This window comes from Copadichromis virginalis, linkage group LG15, assembly GCF_057382275.1.
Source record: "Copadichromis virginalis isolate Kocher_CV1m ecotype Utaka linkage group LG15, C_Virginalis_male_GT1.1, whole genome shotgun sequence".
In the NCBI taxonomy this organism is placed as follows: domain Eukaryota; kingdom Metazoa; phylum Chordata; class Actinopteri; order Cichliformes; family Cichlidae; genus Copadichromis; species Copadichromis virginalis.
Window position 1 is genome coordinate 34735381 of NC_140632.1, and position 17725 is coordinate 34753105.

General features: G+C 42.0%; 2 protein-coding genes across 3 annotated transcripts; one reads left to right on the forward strand and one right to left on the reverse strand.

Annotated features, from left to right (window-relative positions):
- Positions 1-380: 380 nt before the first annotated feature.
- ctdspl3 (CTD (carboxy-terminal domain, RNA polymerase II, polypeptide A) small phosphatase like 3) lies at positions 381-17256 on the reverse strand. Of its 2 annotated transcripts, XM_085433100.1 has the most exons (12): positions 17150-17255; positions 16970-17061; positions 14520-14634; positions 14264-14407; positions 13921-14035; positions 13587-13698; positions 5120-5206; positions 3328-3390; positions 3102-3181; positions 2786-2912; positions 2263-2358; positions 381-833 (listed from the first exon to the last, which is right to left on the reverse strand). In XM_085433100.1, the coding sequence occupies exons 3-12, from the start codon at positions 14587-14589 to the stop codon at positions 768-770; spliced, it is 960 nt and encodes a 319-aa protein (XP_085289226.1). In that variant the 5' UTR covers positions 14590-14634; positions 16970-17061; positions 17150-17255; the 3' UTR covers positions 381-767. The 2 variants fall into 2 exon arrangements, with proteins under 2 accessions (XP_085289226.1, XP_085289225.1); XM_085433099.1 differs by having other exon boundaries at positions 16970-17256.
- Positions 8259-11088, forward strand: LOC146692859 (uncharacterized). The gene has a single exon (XM_085433098.1). The coding sequence runs from the start codon at positions 8350-8352 to the stop codon at positions 10663-10665; it is 2316 nt and encodes a 771-aa protein (XP_085289224.1). The 5' UTR covers positions 8259-8349; the 3' UTR covers positions 10666-11088.
- Positions 17257-17725: the final 469 nt, after the last annotated feature.

Sequence of the window (17725 nt, forward strand, 5' to 3'; positions counted from 1 at the left end):
ATGCCTGAGAAACAAATCTTTTGAAAATCCTATTACAGGATGTTTCCTTAGAGGAAATTCTCACATCGCTGCTTTTCGCTATGTTGAGGAGCGTTTCCTGGAAACATAAGACTTTCACCCTTGAAAAATAGGGAGACCTGAACGTGGAATGATTGGAATTCAATTTCCATTCAATCACCTCAACTTTATTAATATTTCTTTTTGTCTGACTCTCTTTTAGTTCAGCCTCCTTGAGCCCATGTGTTCTCCAAACATGTAGCTTCCTCCTCTTCCTCACAGTCGTCTGTATGCTCAATGAAAAATTTCAACAACTGAAGATAAGGTGATCATATAAAATAACATAATCTAAATATGAAAATCAAATGACACCTAGGCACGAATGCTTTATTTTCCCCAGTTATTATCAGGGATATTTTATTGTATAAGAAAACATTTTAAAATATACAGATAACAGCTGTAGATTTGCAATATAGTTAATAAATTAAAAAAAAATCAGGACTATAAACAACATATTTTGGATTCTGAGCTGTAAATATATATATACACAGATATGAGTTTATTGCTTGTGTAATCTGTTGAGCGACCAGCAGCATGTCTGAAACACCGCTCTGCTGTCATTTCAAGCCAACGGGAGGACGGGGGAGGGCGCACAGGTCCACCACGAACCAACAGTCTGCAGGTTACCTAGGTCCAACTGGCTTCTGCCTTTTCGCCAAAGCAAACATGGGCTGTGAAAGTCACATTAAGCAGTCAAAGTGGGGGGTTTGTCAGTCCTCTGACAGCAGCCTGTGGACGTGATCCTTCCTCTTCTTCAGCACCTCCCGAAAATCCTCCTGAAAAAACACCAGCGAGAGATATTCAGATATTCAGAGTCAATCATGAAACCGGGAGAGGAAAGACATCAGGCAGATGCTTCTGCAGATAACCAGCTGTTTCACTCACAGCTCACTGACCGGGGAATCAGCAACAACCCTAAAAGAAAAGGAAAATCCATTTTCTCTATGACAATCTGAGTCTGTAGCACTTAGCCTGCCCGGCATGCCCAGAATATCTTTTCACTATCTGTCCTCACCAAACCACAAGCACGGTGACGCTGAGCAGCTACACGACAAGGTTATCAACTCAGCGAGCCAGCCCGGGCCTCCCCGCTCCAGCCATCAGCATGTTCACATGAAACAGGACGCGAGCGCAGCATGCGACTCATCCCAAACACGGACAGGTTTATGCAGCAAAGTTTTCAAACAAGGGGCCAAATTATAACGCTGACAATAAAAAAAACTAAACCCAGAATGGATCCGCCCAATATTACAACATGTATCCCACCATATTCACGTGTCCAGTCTGTGAGGCACAAATGAATGCGAAGCATAAATGAGACTTGTACTAGGGCTAAGTAGAAATGTGCTGTAAGAGAACCACACCAGTTACCGTGCATTCTTACAGCCTCAACTATTAATATAAATCAATCATTGTATTAAATGGTGAAGATTTTCTAGTTTATCGAATGCGAGCATGTGAGAACTCTTTGTTGTACATGATAGATTAATAGTTTATGACCATTATTAACTGCAGCTACATAACAGACAGAAAAAACACACTAGCATGTTTGAATCTCGTGAGATTAAAGACAGACAAACGCTTGCATCTTATCACAGGCACCATCACACATAGACACGATTAAACATTTGTTTAACAAAACCGATGCAAATGAGCTCTGAGTCGATTAAGTGTCCGCCTGCCACACATCTAAACGTCTGTATAGATCGCAGGAAGCAGGCTCACGGACGAGAGGCATTCACTAAAGCTGACGATCAAAGCTACTTATCTGAATTTTATATTCATTTTAAAATCTTTTTTGTTAACTGTAACTCACGTAACAAGGTGAGTGGCCACTTGGCGGCAGCCGAAACAACGCTAGCATACAGTTCGACTTGATGCGGACCTTAAAGCTCAATCCTTTAATTTGGTTGGCGCTTGTGTCCAGCTGACTACTGTAACTCACACTTTTACTCTCAAAGATCTGCTCTCGTTCTCTCATAATCTCTAAAGTAAACGTGAGGCACTGATAAATGCCATCTGTATGGGTTTGCTGTCCGGTGCAGAGCAGCACCTGCAGAGCAGCGGGGTTTTTCTCTGAAAACAGCCGCCTGCCGGGACCAAAAACAATGATGCTGGTGCAGTGAAGGAGGAAGCACATGTTGTTGCCTCTGAATCCATTTTAAACAAGCACACAGTAAACACAGAAGATGTAAGCAGACTTACAGCTGCAGACAGTTTCTCCATGTAGGGGATGAGCTTCTGCAACTCTCTGTCATCAGACTCCCCAGACCAGCTCTTGATGGGAATCGTGTTCAACAACTACAAAAAACAAACAAACATGTTATTAAAAGTTAGTAACAGCAACAAAGTGCTGACAGAGCAAAACAAAGTAATTAATTAAGGATGTGTGCGAATAGTCAACAAGATGAATAATCGCCACTACTGTCAGTCGATGCCAGACGTAGTCGTTTAGTCTAATTATTAACATTTTAATTGATGCCCAGTTACCATAAGTTGTTGTGCCATAAATGTTATGCAGCCATCTTCCACCAGATGGAGCTAAAGTCCCAGTATCTAAGCCTGGTCTCATTCTTTATACTGTTACTGTTAGCTCGAAGAATGAGATAGTGGATACAATCGGTGCAATGAGCTTTCTCCGAAGGGTGGACAGGTTAGCACAGGGTGAGAAGTTCAGTCATTCAAGTGGGGCTCAGAGAAAATCAAAGAACACAGCCTTTAAACTTACATTATATGGATATGTGTGGGGTGCATTATCCAGAACCACCGTCTTCTTCAGATCCCTCCCGAGGATGCTGAGATCTTTGATGTAGTGGCCAAGAACACAGGCACAGTCGTCCTGATACAGCCGGTGTCTACCAGAGAAATCACAAGTGAAACTCACATTTACCGTCCTCATTGTATGGCACGGGCAGAATGTTAAAGGGAACGTTTGAAGCAGGCCATGTCGAATTTCTGAGCACGCAACACAGCAGCAGTGCGAATCCGCACGTCTCTGCACTCAAGCACCGAGTTTACAAAACACAAGTGGAAGCAGCTCATACCGAAACAGCTTTCTCTGCGGGTCCAGGATGTCCAGGATCTTCTCGGCATATTCCTTCTTCGCACACGTGTAAACGAACAGCTGGAACAGAGCACGCACAGCAGTTGGTACAATTCCACACTTTTAACTGCTCCACGTTAAAGCAGTGACAGAAAAATAATTTGTTTAACGTGTGAATGAGGCTCAAAATAACCAAACTATTTGCTAATCTACACACTGACACACACCTCGTAGATTTTTGCCATGGCCTGCAGGAACTCCTTCACATGTGGTCGCAGCACCATGTATACCTGTTGAGAACAGGGGAAGAATAAGTGGTCAAGTCAGTAACCTCAGATCTGCTCTGCTGACTGAAGCTCATCTTTTAACTCTGTTCCCCATCAAGACATCTGACAACCTTCCAGGTACCCTTTATGACGAGCTTTGACACCTTGGTATACACACACCAATAAAAACGGTTTGACCACCTCTAGAATGGTTTGTCTGCATCAACAGAGGCCACCCTCACCAACTGCTGATGCACACTCAGTCATTTTGTTCTATAAGCCTGAGAAATGACAGAAGCCACTCAGTTCATAAAAGAGCTTTGAGGGTTACACGTAGTAGGCTTTAAGGGGTAAAGAGTCAAGTGCAGTTGTAGAGTCAGCTCCTGGACTCACAGCGTCCCAGATACCAAAATTTGTAGTTTCAGTAAAGATCCAACTGCCTGGTCTAGTCAGATGATTAAGGTTGGGATCATAACTTTTGGCAATTAACTCAAAACCACCAAACATTTCAACTAACTGCACAGCGTTGTGAAATGTGTTGTCTCAGACGCTCTTGGCTCCTACGTTATCTGCGCCCCACTGGGTGCTTATTAAAACCCATTTCACCCTCACCTTTAAACCTCTGCCAGTGTTATGTTCGTGTAATGACAGCTGTGTAGCCTGCCTTGGAATGACATATCATTATTTATAACTAGGGTGACTTCACTGACCCTCCGCAGCATATCATCTTCAGATCCCAGCTAGATAACAAGCTTACAGACAATTTTTAAGTCTGCTCAACCTCGTGAATCCTTTTATCCACAAAGATGCCTTGATGCTGCACTCGATTACAACACTTTGCAGAATAATTTCTTTGTGGGAACAGAAAGAATTTAGACCATTTTAGCCCTCGATGGAAGCTCCCCAGTTGCTCACAAAACAGAAGAGAGGTCAAAGAAATCAAATGCATATTTCAAAATTCATAAAAATATGTGTGTGTGTGTGTGTGTGTGTGTGTGTGTGTGTGTGTGTGTGTGTGTGTCTCTTTTCAGTTTTCCAAAATGGGTTTTTGCACTTCATCAACTGCAGTTTTTAATTTTTAGAGTGAGTGAAAAATGGTTTCACAGATGCTTGCATGCCACACTTTCTACTAGTTTCCTAATTCATGCATCTTGTACGTAAATGAACCACGAAGGAAGTATGAAATAGAGAAGTGCACAATTTCCAAATACAGAAACCCAACCGCATCAAGTTATTAAAAACAAAATCCAATAGGTTATGTGACTTTCAACTGAAATATACATTTCCTTTTGTTTTTAACGACGTTAGGAAAGATAACATAATGTAGAGGTCCCCTGAAAATATTGGCTGTTTGACGATCTGCTGGTATCAGCATTTATAAAAGCAGATTAAAGAGTAAAGACACGAGTAATTATCCATGACTTGTGACAATGCAGTTAAAAAAAAAGATCAATATTTTTTTTATTATTGCCACATCATGTTAATAAGGACTCCAATAAGCAGGGGTAACAAATATTAGGGAAGCTTCTGTTTCATGTCTCTGAAAGAAAAATAAACCTGCTGATATATCAGTAACATCATCACCAGCTCTGTGATATAATGCACCAACATGTGAGGCACATGTTAAGTTCTCAACAGTGAATCAAAATGAAAGATCTTGTTTGTTGTTAAATAAGTTGCTGTGGTAAACATCTGGTCTGCAGAAGAGAGTACCACAGAGGGTTGTGAAGAGTGGCTTTCAGTGAGTGGTCACCTTGTACTGATGGTCCTGGAAAGCTGCATGGAAGGTGTACTCTGCGTCTTCGATCACATTCAGAGAGCTCAACATCAGGGTCTCCTCCTGGAAATAAACACGACCACATGCCTCAGATTACTTAATATTTTAAATATATAACTGACTGCTTTCACAAGGGAGCAAGGTGAAAGTGTCCAGTTTATGATTTTAACCATGTTAAAGCCACAGAAAGTGAATCTTTAACAATAAAATGTAGACCATACTCTATTCTTGCTAAATACAACATCCAAAAGGAATTGCAGATACTTAAAAATCAACTAGAAAATGCATTTTCTGAAGAAATTGCTGTGTGAATGCTGATAGCTGAATGTTTTGAGCTGAAATGAAATAATTGCTTCACTTTATTGGTACAATAAGGTCAAAGACATTATGCTCAAAACTGGTGGTAAAATATCACAGGTTGATCCCACAGTGTTCTATTGGCAGAATGAACAATCTGAGATTACAGGAGTGCTTGCATGCCACGTTGATGATTTCCTTTGGGCTGGTTCAAGTCACTTTGCAACTCATCATTCCTGTACTGAAATCTACCTTAATTGTGGGCCGTGAAGAACATGACAGTTTTTTTATGTTGGTATGGACATTTGTACAGTTAATGATGTAATAGAGGTGCATCAATAACTTTGCATTGACAACCTACAACCGGTTCAGTTACAAGCAGCACGGGCTGTACAGAGGGATGCTTCCTTAAGTGAAACAGAACGGGAGCAACTCGGGTCAAAAATAGGACAGATTTTGTGGGTTGCCAAACAAACGAGACCAGATGTTACGTTTGACACATGCAGCCTGGGATCTAATATCAAAGGTGCAATTGTGCAGTCCATTCATGAAGTGAACAAAGTTATCCATAAACTTAAAGTAGAGAAAGTGACTCTTAAGTTTCAACACTTGGGTAACAGTGAGGATTTGGCATTGGTTGTTTTCAGTGACGCTTCATTTGGCAACCTTCCCGCTGGCGGTACTCAAGGAGGGGCATTAATCATCCTTATGGGTAAAGGAGGAAAGTTTTGTCCTCTCTTTTGGCAGTCTAAAAAATAAAAAAAAATATCAGACGTGTGGTCAGAAGTACACTGGCAGGAGAAACTCTTGCCATGTCAGATGGAATAGACCATAGGTGTCAAACTCTGGCCCGAAGCCATACCAAATTACTATTAGAGCTGGCCTACTGGTATTATACAGCTAATATATATATTGTTTAGTATTAAGCTTTGCTTGTTCCATATTCAGTTTTTCAGCAAAATGTGTTTGAGTCCATAAGAAAAGATTCATTCTTATATCTGGAGGAATAAATGTATTTCAGTAAATATTAACGTTAGCCCGCGACTTTGTTCCAGTTTTGAATTTTGGCCCACTGTGTATTTGAGTTTGACACCCCTGGAATAGACAGTGCTGTCTTCCTGGCAACACTTTTTTCTGAGCTTAAAACTGGTAACACTGGTCTGAATGCTCTTCTGTTGATCTGTGTGCCTGACAATCATTCCTTGTTTGATGCACTCAAGTCCACTAAGCAGGTTACAGAGAAGAGACTGGGGCTGGAAATGAGCAGCATTAAAGCGCTCATACAATCCATTAAAATCAGACAGATTGGTTGGTCAGATTTCAAATCCCAACTTGCTGATTGTCTGAAAAAAAAAAAAAAGGGAGTTTTATCCAGAACCCTTCTAAAAGCACTAGATGAAGGACTCTGGATACTGTGATCCTTTGTTTACGAAGTTTTCTTTGCATTAAAATGCACTCTTGTTTATTGTGTGCAGTGATAGTACGCTTTGAGTAAAGCAAAGCACATTGAAATGTTTCCTGAATGTTCTATAATGTTGACAATGTTTTTTTGTTTTGTTTACATATATATGTATACAAATGTTTAAAAGGGATATTTATACTTTTATTTTTAAAAAAGAAAGAGGGAGATTGTTAACTTGTCATTTTCTGTTATATCGCGAGAGTACTGTTGCCTGCGGTGGGTTGTTCTTATTGTGGGTGAGCGGAAAAACAAGACGTAAGGAATAAAGTGCTTGAAGTGAGACTACGACGTTGTGTATTTTGACTTTACAATATTCATTTATTCACCATATCACTGAAATGTGGGAGAATCCACTGCAGAAAGATCAATGCTTTAAGTTTTAATGATCCAGTCAGAAAAGATGATTCTAAAAGTCATCAACTGACTCCAAAAGCCCAGATCTGAACCACCTGTCTGCTGAAAACAAATGCACCAATCAAACAGAATCCTGAATTTCATGGGCCAATCGGAATGCTTGATCTAGTTGTCCAGGACTAACTACTGACACACTATTACTCTGTGGCAAAACCCTGTCAAATCTGCCTCGGTGCACCTGTTGAACAACTGCTTCTAAATCCAAGACCCTAACTCCCATCAAAATCATTTTCAAATGGTGACGATCCCGAGGACCTGCTCTATACAACAGTGTGTTCTTCATGTTCCTGCTGTCAAAACTTTGGCCGCAGGAGCAATTTAAAAAGTAGGGTCTTTCCTGCTGTTGAGACAAACTCCTGTCTGAAAATATAATGTATTTCTATGGGTCGGTTAGAGGATTATCCCTCCACTTGGATCCACACAGTTTAAAAACGTTTACATCTGTGAGCTTTGAAAGACATGCTGTTGGAAAGACAACAACGATGGCTACGTGAGGATAAAATGATGGCTGTAGAGCAAACACTGTGCACACAGCAGCAGTCGAAACACATACACACACACACACACACGCTTACCAGCATTCACACTAATAAAGAATAACAGTGTTGTCATTGTTGATTTTGTGTCTTCACCCTGAGTCCATCTCCTGCCAAGCTGCACCTGTGATTCTGCGGCTGCTCACTGATGATGAGCTGACCGATAAGTAAATCTTATCCTGGATCTTATCCTCTGCATCCTTACCCTATCACCTCTGCGTCCCATAGGGCGCCAGCCTGCCCTGTTGAAACACTATTTTTTTTTTCAGTGTTTCAACTGAAAAAAATAGAATGCCTTTGATCCAAAATAGAATGCCGTTGATCCTTTGTTATGTCATAATCTTGCTGAGAGGCAAAGCCTACAAATAGGGGCTTTGCTCTGTTAAACTTCAGTGCTTAACGGACGTAGACCTGACAGCAACCAAAAACCTTTTGGAAAGTTTTGAGAGAATTTCACGTTTCTCAGCAATTCACCGATCAAGCCGACACATTCCACCATGTCAGCTAACCCATCCTTCAGCTCAGATGAGCTTGAAATAGTTAAAGGGAGCATTTTGGGAAACCACTACAAGGTAGAGGGTTTCCTCGGAGAAGGGGGCTTTGGTATTGTAGCCAAATGCCGCGATACCAAAACCAACAGAGCTGTGGCTATTAAAGTCAACAGGAACCACCCTGATACTCTGCAACAGGCAAAACTGGAAATTTTCATCCTGGAGCAGCTGAGAAGGTTGGATCCAGATGCCGCCAACATAGTTAAATGGAACGGCTTTTTCCATGACGGAGAGCGGGTCTGCTTAAACTTTGAAATCCTTGATCAATGCCTGTGGGACTACATACGGGACCGGAAAAACCAGGGTCTCCCCATAAGCGAAGTCAGGCCAATTTTACATCAACTCACAAATGCCCTGTCACACCTGGGCTCTGTGGGAATAGTGCACGCTGACCTCAAATCTAGAAACATCATGGTTGTTAACCGCCATGAGTCTCCCATCAAAGTCAGACTTATAGACTTTGGCCTCGCATGTCCTGCGTCTGCAGTAATGCCTGGTGACCGTGTGGGGACGGTTGGTTATAGTGCACCTGAGGTTATGCTTGGCATTCCTTATAATGAAGCAGCTGACATGTGGTCTTTGGGGCTGGTAGCTGTGGAGCTTGGTACAGGGGTGCCACTCTACCCTGGGAGAAATTATTATGATGTTTTGAAATTCATCATACAGACCCAGGGACAGCCACCAGATCAGGTTCTGGACTCTGGCGTGTACACTGAAGACTATTTCATTGAAGACAACTACAACCAACAGCGCTGGACATTTAAGACTGACAAACAATTTCAGTGCGAGACAGGATATGAGTCCCTGGAGACTCGATACATGAAACTTACGCGTCTTGATGACCTCGAACAAGTAATGGTGTTTGGACGAGGACCTGAAAATGGCCAACGTTTATTTGTCAGCTTAATTAAAGGGATGTTGGCCTTGGATCCAAACCAACGGATAACACCCTCGGAGGTTCTCCGGCATCCCTTTTTCAACCGTAAGAGTTCCCCTTGCACTAACATGAGTGTTGAACGACCACAAAACCCTGTGGTCTTTCAGCACCCTTCAAACTTGGAAAGCAAGAGATCACAGAAAATCAACTGCAGTTTCCAAAACTCGGTTGAATTTTCTCAGCAAGTATGCGTCCACACGTCAGCCAGCTCATCCTTCAACTCAGGTGAGCTTGAAATAGTTGAAGGGAGCATTTTGGGAAACCGCTACAAGGTAGAGGCTTTCCTCGGAGAAGGGGGCTTTGGTATTGTAGCCAAATGTCGCGATACCAAAACCAACCGTGCTGTGGCTATTAAAGTCAACAGGAACCGGCCTGATATTCTGCAACAGGCAAAACTGGAAATTTTCATCCTGGAGCAGCTGAGAAGGTTGGATCCAGATGCCGCCAACATAGTTAAATGGAACGGCTTTTTCCATGACGGAGAGCGAGTCTGCTTAAACTTTGAACTCCTTGATCAATGCCTGTGGGACTACATACGGGACCGGAAAAACCAGGGTCTCCCCATAAGCGAAGTCAGGCCAATTTTACATCAACTCACAAATGCCCTGTCACACCTAGGTTCTGTGGGAATAGTGCACGCTGACCTCAAACCTGGAAACATCATGGTTGTTAACCGCCATGAGTCTCCAGTCAAAGTCAGACTTATAGACTTTGGCCTCGCATGTCCTGTGTCTGCAGTGAATCCTAGTGATTGTGTGGGGACGGTTGGTTATAGTGCACCTGAGGTTATGCTTGGCATTCCTTATAATGAAGCAGCTGACATGTGGTCTTTGGGGCTTGTAGCTGTGGAACTTGGTACAGGGGTGCCACTCTACCCTGGAAATGGAGAATATGATGTTTTGAAATTCATCATAGAGACCCAGGGACAGCCACCAGATCATGTTCTGGACTCTGGCGTGTACACTGAAGACTATTTCATTGAAGACAACTACAACCAACAGCGCTGGACATTTAAGACTGACAAACAATTTCAGTGCGAGACAGGATATGAGTCCCTGGAGACTCGATACATAAAACTTGCGCGTCTTGATGACCTCGAACAAGTAATGGTGTTTGGACGAGGACCTGAAAATGGCCAACGTTTATTTGTCAGCTTAATTAAAGGGATGTTGGCCTTGGATGCACACCAGCGGATAACACCCTCGGAGGTTCTCCGGCATCCCTTTTTCAACCCTGGCCTCTCTAAGAGGTTCCCATGTATTGACATTGAAAGACCATACAGAATCAATCTACAGCATGGCTTCCTCCACCTTGGACAAAAGTGACAAAAACACAAACTGGGGTTGGAAAAGGATATTAACAGCACTGGAAAAATTCATTAAGCTGCTCCAATAATGATCACTTTGGTTTTTTGTTTTTTTTTTAATTTTCACTCCCCCCACCCCAACCAGTCGCGGCAGATGGCTGTCCCTTCCTGAGCCTGGTTCTGTCGAAGGTTTCTTCCTTTTAGAGGGGAGTTTTTCCTTCCCACTGTTGCTAAATGCTTGCTCATAGGGAATCGTCTGATTGTTGGGGTGGCCAAAACTCTAGGGGAACTAGCAATTCTTGTGAAAATTTAAAAAAAAAAAAAAAAGCCTACCAATATTCAAAGCAGAGCAGCGGACACCTTACCATCACATCAGTCCTTCAATCAGACCAAAAACACCATGTTAACAGAAATAAATTCAATAAAAATTGGAAATAAATAAATTGCCTAATAATTGTTGTTTTTGATTGTTTATAAATATATAGTGCTACCCTTCAGCCTCCTAGTAGACATCCCTGTGTTATAAATGTGAAACTCCTCTGATTTTCAAAAAAGTTGGCCTCTGACCTTGAAGTCAAGGTCACTGAGATTTGAGCTTCACAGAGATGCTGGTAAGCATTCACACTAATAAGCAAAATAAGCAAACTATTCCTGACCTTGAAAATATAATTAACACACAAAAAAACTCAGTAAATATTGTTTGTGATTTTTCTTTAAGATGTCCTCAGTTCGTGTTCCACAGTTGACATCCATGGCTGTATCCCAATTCAGGGTCTGCAGCCTTAAAGTACGCAGTTTTGACGGTCCACAAGGGTCGCGTACTCAAAGACCGCTAAGGCCTTAAGTGCGAGGCTTGTGAAATGGGACGGTCTAGCCTCCGTCGCGCTGCCCAGGTTGCCTAGCAACCATGATACTGGAAACGTTTCATACAGGATTGTTTGACAGAAATGAAGGAGAAAATCTTTTGTTCATTTGTTTGTTTTTTTCTACATGAGCTTTGATTTGATAAGTATCTGAGGCTGAGACCACAGGACTGTAAAACATGACTGTTGGGCTTCATTTCTGTACTGAACAGTCATTTTAAGATTAGCTAGTAAATAACAATTAGCTAATGTTGTTCATGAGACTAAAGTCATCTCATGTTGGTAATGTAAATATAATATTGCCAATATTAAAGTTATTATTTCAATCATTATTAGTTATTATAGCAGTGAATGAACTCTGTTTCAAATACTGAGATTCAAGCTGCATTTATTTATATTTCCTGTCACCTTAAATCTTCATTTAAAGACAGGTTCCTTTGACACTGTACATATAAATGTATTATATATAAGAGACAAATATATGTTCTTTCAATATGTTGGCATTACTAAATTTGTCTCAGTGCTTACTTTAAATATCCATGAAATTATCACATTCTCTGTAAGATTAACGTCAACTATTGAACAGCGTATATTTTAAAGTAAAGTCTTTAAAACCACGTTAGTACAAACATCAGTAATGTCACATAACTTTGCCGACATGTGGCCAACAGTAATGTTTTAATGTTCTTCGTCATTAAACGTTTGCACATAAATAAGTGACATAATATTCAGTACTTTTAAAAGTTTACTCTTCGGCCCCCCCTCTTCCACCGTCTTTTTTCGGCAAAATTATCCACACCCACCGCCTCGCTATGCATTCTGGGATATTTTGGGCCACAAAGTCTACACCGCCACATCCTTAAAATTCAGGGAAATGAAGGACACATTTGAGGGCCGCATTTCAAGCAGCCTTTGAATTTGGACAGCCTTCGTCGCTGTGACATAATCGGCATTAAAATGCGGCCTTTAAGGCTGCAGACCCTGAATTGGGATACAGCCCATGTGTCCGAGCTGCATATGTGTAGGGATGGGTATCGTTTAGGTTTTATCCGATACCGGTGCCAAACCGGTACTTTTGAAACAGTGCCGGTGCTTAAACGGTGCTCGAACCGGTGCTTAAAGAATGGAGAACACAAAATTGGTCCAAAAACTTCTCATGTTCAGCTGTTTTTTTGTAAAAAGATAACAATGTTAGCCTTTTCTGCAGCTACAGGGCATATATGGTATCACTCTTGGCTGGAAGCAGTGCTTAATCAATGGAACAAACACAAACTTTGTCCAAAACCTCTCATGTTTAACTGTTTTCCACTTTTTCTTTGGTCATTTTAGCCTTTTTGGCCAGGGTGAAGGGAGTATCTGCCATCAAACAAGAAGACAGCCGGATGTAGCTATGATGATGTTTGCTAGTTCACCTTACATGCATTAATGTAATAATGTGGTTAGCCTACTCAACGTAAATTACACACGAACAACATTAAGCTACTCACGCAGAGAAGAACGGCTGCTGCTGCATCATCATCCTCATCATTTCTGCTACACTGGCAGGGCTAGGGGCCAGGACTCTCCTCTTCGGGTTTTTGGGGGATATTGCTAACTCCGGGTCCGATAACAGGCGCCACACCCGCAGTAGATGTGCTCGGTGTGAGGTCTTGCAGCAAGCTATCAAATACGGCGCATTTTTCGGCTTTTAAAAAAACGCTATGCGTCGCCAGGTGTTTCATCGGATTTGAGGTATTACATCCTTTGCACAGTATCACCTTAAAGCACTTGTTGCTGCTGAGTTTGCATATTTTGCTGTGAAGTACAGCCAGACTTTTGACCGCTTCGCCCTGGGCATTTTTAATCTGTAGCTCTGCTCTAAAAGAACGTACGTACCTGGACCCGCCTACTATCCTCGGAAACGTAAAATGATTGGCTAGAATCTAAAGTGTATCACAGCTCAGGGAAAAAAAGCACCGAAATAAAGCACCGAAATGTGCGCTGCTTTTCGGTCTGGTTACTACCGTTCATGTCAGAACCGGTACCCATCCCTACATATGTGTGCAGCGAGCAGGAGGCCAGGGAGGATAAAACTCACCAGATCGACCACCAGCGTTCCCTCTGGGGTGCTTCTGGTCTTCGGGGGAATATCTAGAAGAGCAGGTCTAGAATGCTGGGACCGCGACGGCATGTTCTTGATGAACGTAAAGCTGCAGATGAAAATGATGCTCAGCAACAGAAACTTTCAAACAAAACTTTGTGTCGTTTCTCAAATAGCTAAGTTACCAAACCCATATCCATGTTACTGAAGAACTAGAAAAAGATATTTTTGGATTTTGTAAACTGATTTTGAATACTTCCTTTAAAATAATCTATGAGATGAAGTTACATCATGGTCTTCTCCTGTGACTGTATGTAGAAAAACAACTTACGGATCAAAGATGTCATCGTCCTCGTCTCCACCCAGAAGGTCAATGGAGCCACAACCGAACACACCGTGTTCTGGGCTCATCAGTACACTGGTCCCCGTTCCTGCGTACTTCAAATCTGAATAGAAAACACACACACACAGACTGTAAGTACCAAGTCTGACTTTATGACATCACATAAGACTTATATAGTTGACTCCCGACCAAGTAGTTTAAGCAGGTCAGCTTGTTCAAGGTGGAGTTTATCACATGGATCACAAAGCTGCATTCAGTTGTATGGTGATGTCTCTCAATGAGAGACTTTTGTTACATGTAAACAAGTTTCAAATGGATGACTGGTACTCACTTTCTTTGCTGGGTGTGAGGAAACGCACAATGGGTGAGTAGATGTTTCTAGCTGTTGTCGCGTTACGCGGAGTCACAGGGTCGATCTCTGACAGTATGCGCTCGTGGTGCATGATGGGACGGACTGGAGTCTTGAAGGTCAAATCTAGACAGTAAAATGAGTCATTCAGAAAACACAACAGAAAACGATGAGCTTTTCAACTAACAGGTAGTGTAACTGTGCTTTAAAGCAGAATCAGCCGATGGCGCTAAAATACCTGATTCTTGGTCATTCACAGCAATAGCCCTCTTTCTCGCCCGGCCACGAGGCAGCGGTCGCCTCACCATAGTGGGAACTTCATCCTCTGAGTCTTTATTCACAGTCTCTTCATCCTACACAATAAAAACAAGAAGAAGAAAAAAACCCACCTTCATTATTACCCCTAAGGTCCATTTAAAACAGCGTAATAGTGCATTACTTCAGAATGTCTCAATCAGTATTCCACGTTTATAAAAAAATTCTGTTAGAGAAGACCCAAAAGCAGCTGCACTTCCAGAATAACCTGGACCAGAAGATGCTCCTGACCTTCTACCGCTCCTCGATGGAGAGCAAGCTTTCCTACTGCCTGGGTGTTTGGCACGCAGGGGCCACGACTGAGAACAGGAAGGCCTGCTGACCTCTGGTCAGCACTTCAGGTCAATCAGGTCCTACACCTCACAAACACCATCCCCCCACCAATCTGTGCCACGGTCTGAGTAATCCCCATCACTCAGGCCTCACATACGGATATACTCAGACCAACCCCTTTGCACTGCTTCCAAGCACTTTGTTCTTCAATGTGTCCCCTTCTCTTGTTTTGCTGACATGCCTCTAGCTTGTGTGTGTGTGTGTGTGTGTGTGTGTGTGTGTGTGTGTGTGTGTGTGTGTGTGTGTGTGTGTATGTATATATATTCCAATTACTTCCACGGGAACACCTAGGCATGCAGATTGTTTCAACAAACGCATAGTGCACAGAGGTCGCCAATTTTCAGCAGAGTCAATCATTACAGACCTCCAAACTGTGGAATTTACATTAGTTCAAAAACAGCGTGTAGAGAGCTCCATAGAATGGGTTTCCATGGCCAGCAGCTGCATCCAAGTCTTACATCACCAAGGACAATGGGGCTTTGGAGTTCACACCGCAATGCATTGTGGGAGCGCGGCACCATTTTAGTAGGCCACGAATCAAAACAAACACACTGTGTTGGAAGGAAGATTGCTATGAACCATACTTAAAAGCAGCTCAAAAGAAAGAGGACGTTATAGAGACAGATTGTGTCCAGATGCAAAGAGACGGTACTTGCAAAAAATTGCGCGCATTGGAAATGTGGACCCGTATGAAATACGGCAGTGGAGTAGAAACCCTGAAGACCAACCGCTATTTATTCTCGTACCTTGTCTGAGGAGTCAGCACATATAGGGCGAACCAATTTCGCAATTATAAATCTCTGGAGGCACACACCCAATTCACCTAGGATGGATACAAGATTTGGCTATTTTTAAGCCTTCACGTAGTGAATACGCCGTCATTCAAACGCCGTCATTAAAGGTAAGTCAGCTTGTATTTTGGTGACCACACAGTTTCACAGCTATTTACAGTACAATTGTAATATGGTTATAAACCTTTCTTCAAGCAGCAGTTTGCCCCATATTTCAACCTGAGTATCAAGTTGATTTAACCAACAACCAAAGTCACCACATATGTTGCCCTGAATAGGATTCTGTTCTGCATGGCCTCTATCCACACTAGTCTAATGGGTCTAAACAGGAAGACGTGTCCTGGTGACCTACTTTACTGCGACCCTCTTCCACATGCAACTGGGATCTTTAATCCTTGTTGGCATCAATCCTCTTGGAATCCAGTGTTGTGATGTGATTAACGCTGCCTAGTATGTATGCTTCTTCTTTGAGATGTTCTCAAGTTTCTCTTATGGGTGAAAAGACCCTCAATTTTAAGGTAAAGGATTAAACTTGAAACCAAAGTTAACTCACTGTTTCATTTTAGTAATTTAAAGCAACACACAACAATACGACTCGGTGTAGAGGTTAAAAGAAAAGAATACAAAAAAATAATACTAATGATAGTTTCATTGATTGATTGATTTACTTAAAGACAGCAGCTACTAAGAATGAATTGGATCTGTATGAACAACATTGTTTTCCTTTGTTCTTTTCGACACCCAGTGAATGATCTACAGTTTAAATCTACAATGCAAACAGTGGTTAGTCACAGTCATGTCTGCCAATCCAACACGTTTTAAAATCTAAACTTGAAGTCATAAAGCTTAATCAGTAGCTCGAGGTTTTAACAGTAGCTTATATTTACAACCACGATGGTTTATTTTCAGGTCTAAATTGGAAACTATATCCCTACCAACCCTCCTTGCTGTATTTAACCTACCAATTAAAATTAACCAAAAAAAATTACTTAAATAGGTCCAGACAGATCCAGATAGAACTAGAGAACTGTGGCAAATGCCACCTACCATCGAGAAGTTGCTAATGTTAGCAACTCTGTTAGCTGTTTTGTTATGAGAACGCTAGTAGCTAGCTAACTAGCCTAGCATCCTAACAAAGGGACGATATTCAACATCCAGCTCTGTATGCTACCATAATGTTTACCTGTTCCACCAACATTAATAACAGCACTATCACCATAGAGAAATAACCCGACAAACAATAAATTACCTTGCTTTGAAGCGGACTTTCAATCTCCGACCCCGACAGGCGCGATCGACTCCTTTTTCCGTTAGACCGTCGACGGGAGCGCCTCGGTGTCTCTGGACAAACAGCAACAGTTTTCTGAGACCTAAGTCTCATTTTTTTTCTTTACGTGGGGGTTTGTTATCATCTAAACGTAACACTTGCCACCGTAACGAAGATAATCGCTCTCAATCCGACGCTTCGCTGTTCAAGCACCAAACAGAACCTAGAAGTAGCTCCGCCCCCACTCGCTGAATCAGCGCGTTCGTTTGAATCTACCGGGCTCCGATAGGTTTAGCACCGCGGAGACGCTTATTGGGCGGTGCTTTGTAAAAAAGCCAGCGTCAACGTGATACGCCCGTCACGTTGCCCTCACTCCCACCCCCCTTTGAATTTTATATGCAAAGAACCTCTGGGTGAGCACGATTATTAAAGAGCAAAGAGGCAATTTCTGCAACAGCATACCTTACTTTTTTTTAAAAAAACTGCATAATTTAATATACACGGTGAACTTAAAATGAGGCATTTAAGGTGTAGAATTCAGACTTTAATTCAATTTTATTTACATAAATGGCAACAACAGTGGCCTCAAGATGCTTTAGGGCAAAGACCCTACAAAAGAAAACCCCAACAACCATACCCCATGTTTCTAAGACTCTTAGGGCCCAGTAAGAAATTAAAGGCCACAATGATACAGTCAATGGGAAGCATGTATAATGTGAATATAAATGGTTCTAGCAC

Bases quoted from the DNA above. Each gene is read 5' to 3' on its own strand.
- LOC146692859 (XM_085433098.1), top strand. From the start codon at position 8,350: ATGTCAGCTAACCCATCCTTCAGCTCAGATGAGCTTGAAATAGTTAAA.
- ctdspl3 (XM_085433099.1), bottom strand. From the start codon at position 17,101: ATGAGACTTAGGTCTCAGAAAACTGTTGCTGTTTGTCCAGAGACACCG. The intron at 3,391-5,119 runs GTGACCACTCAC...TGTTCTCAACAG, and splicing joins TCCAGGACCATCAGTACAAG to GTATACATGGTGCTGCGACC. The intron at 2,359-2,785 runs GTAAGTTTAAAG...TGTTTTTTGTAG, and splicing joins CCCACACATATCCATATAAT to TTGTTGAACACGATTCCCAT.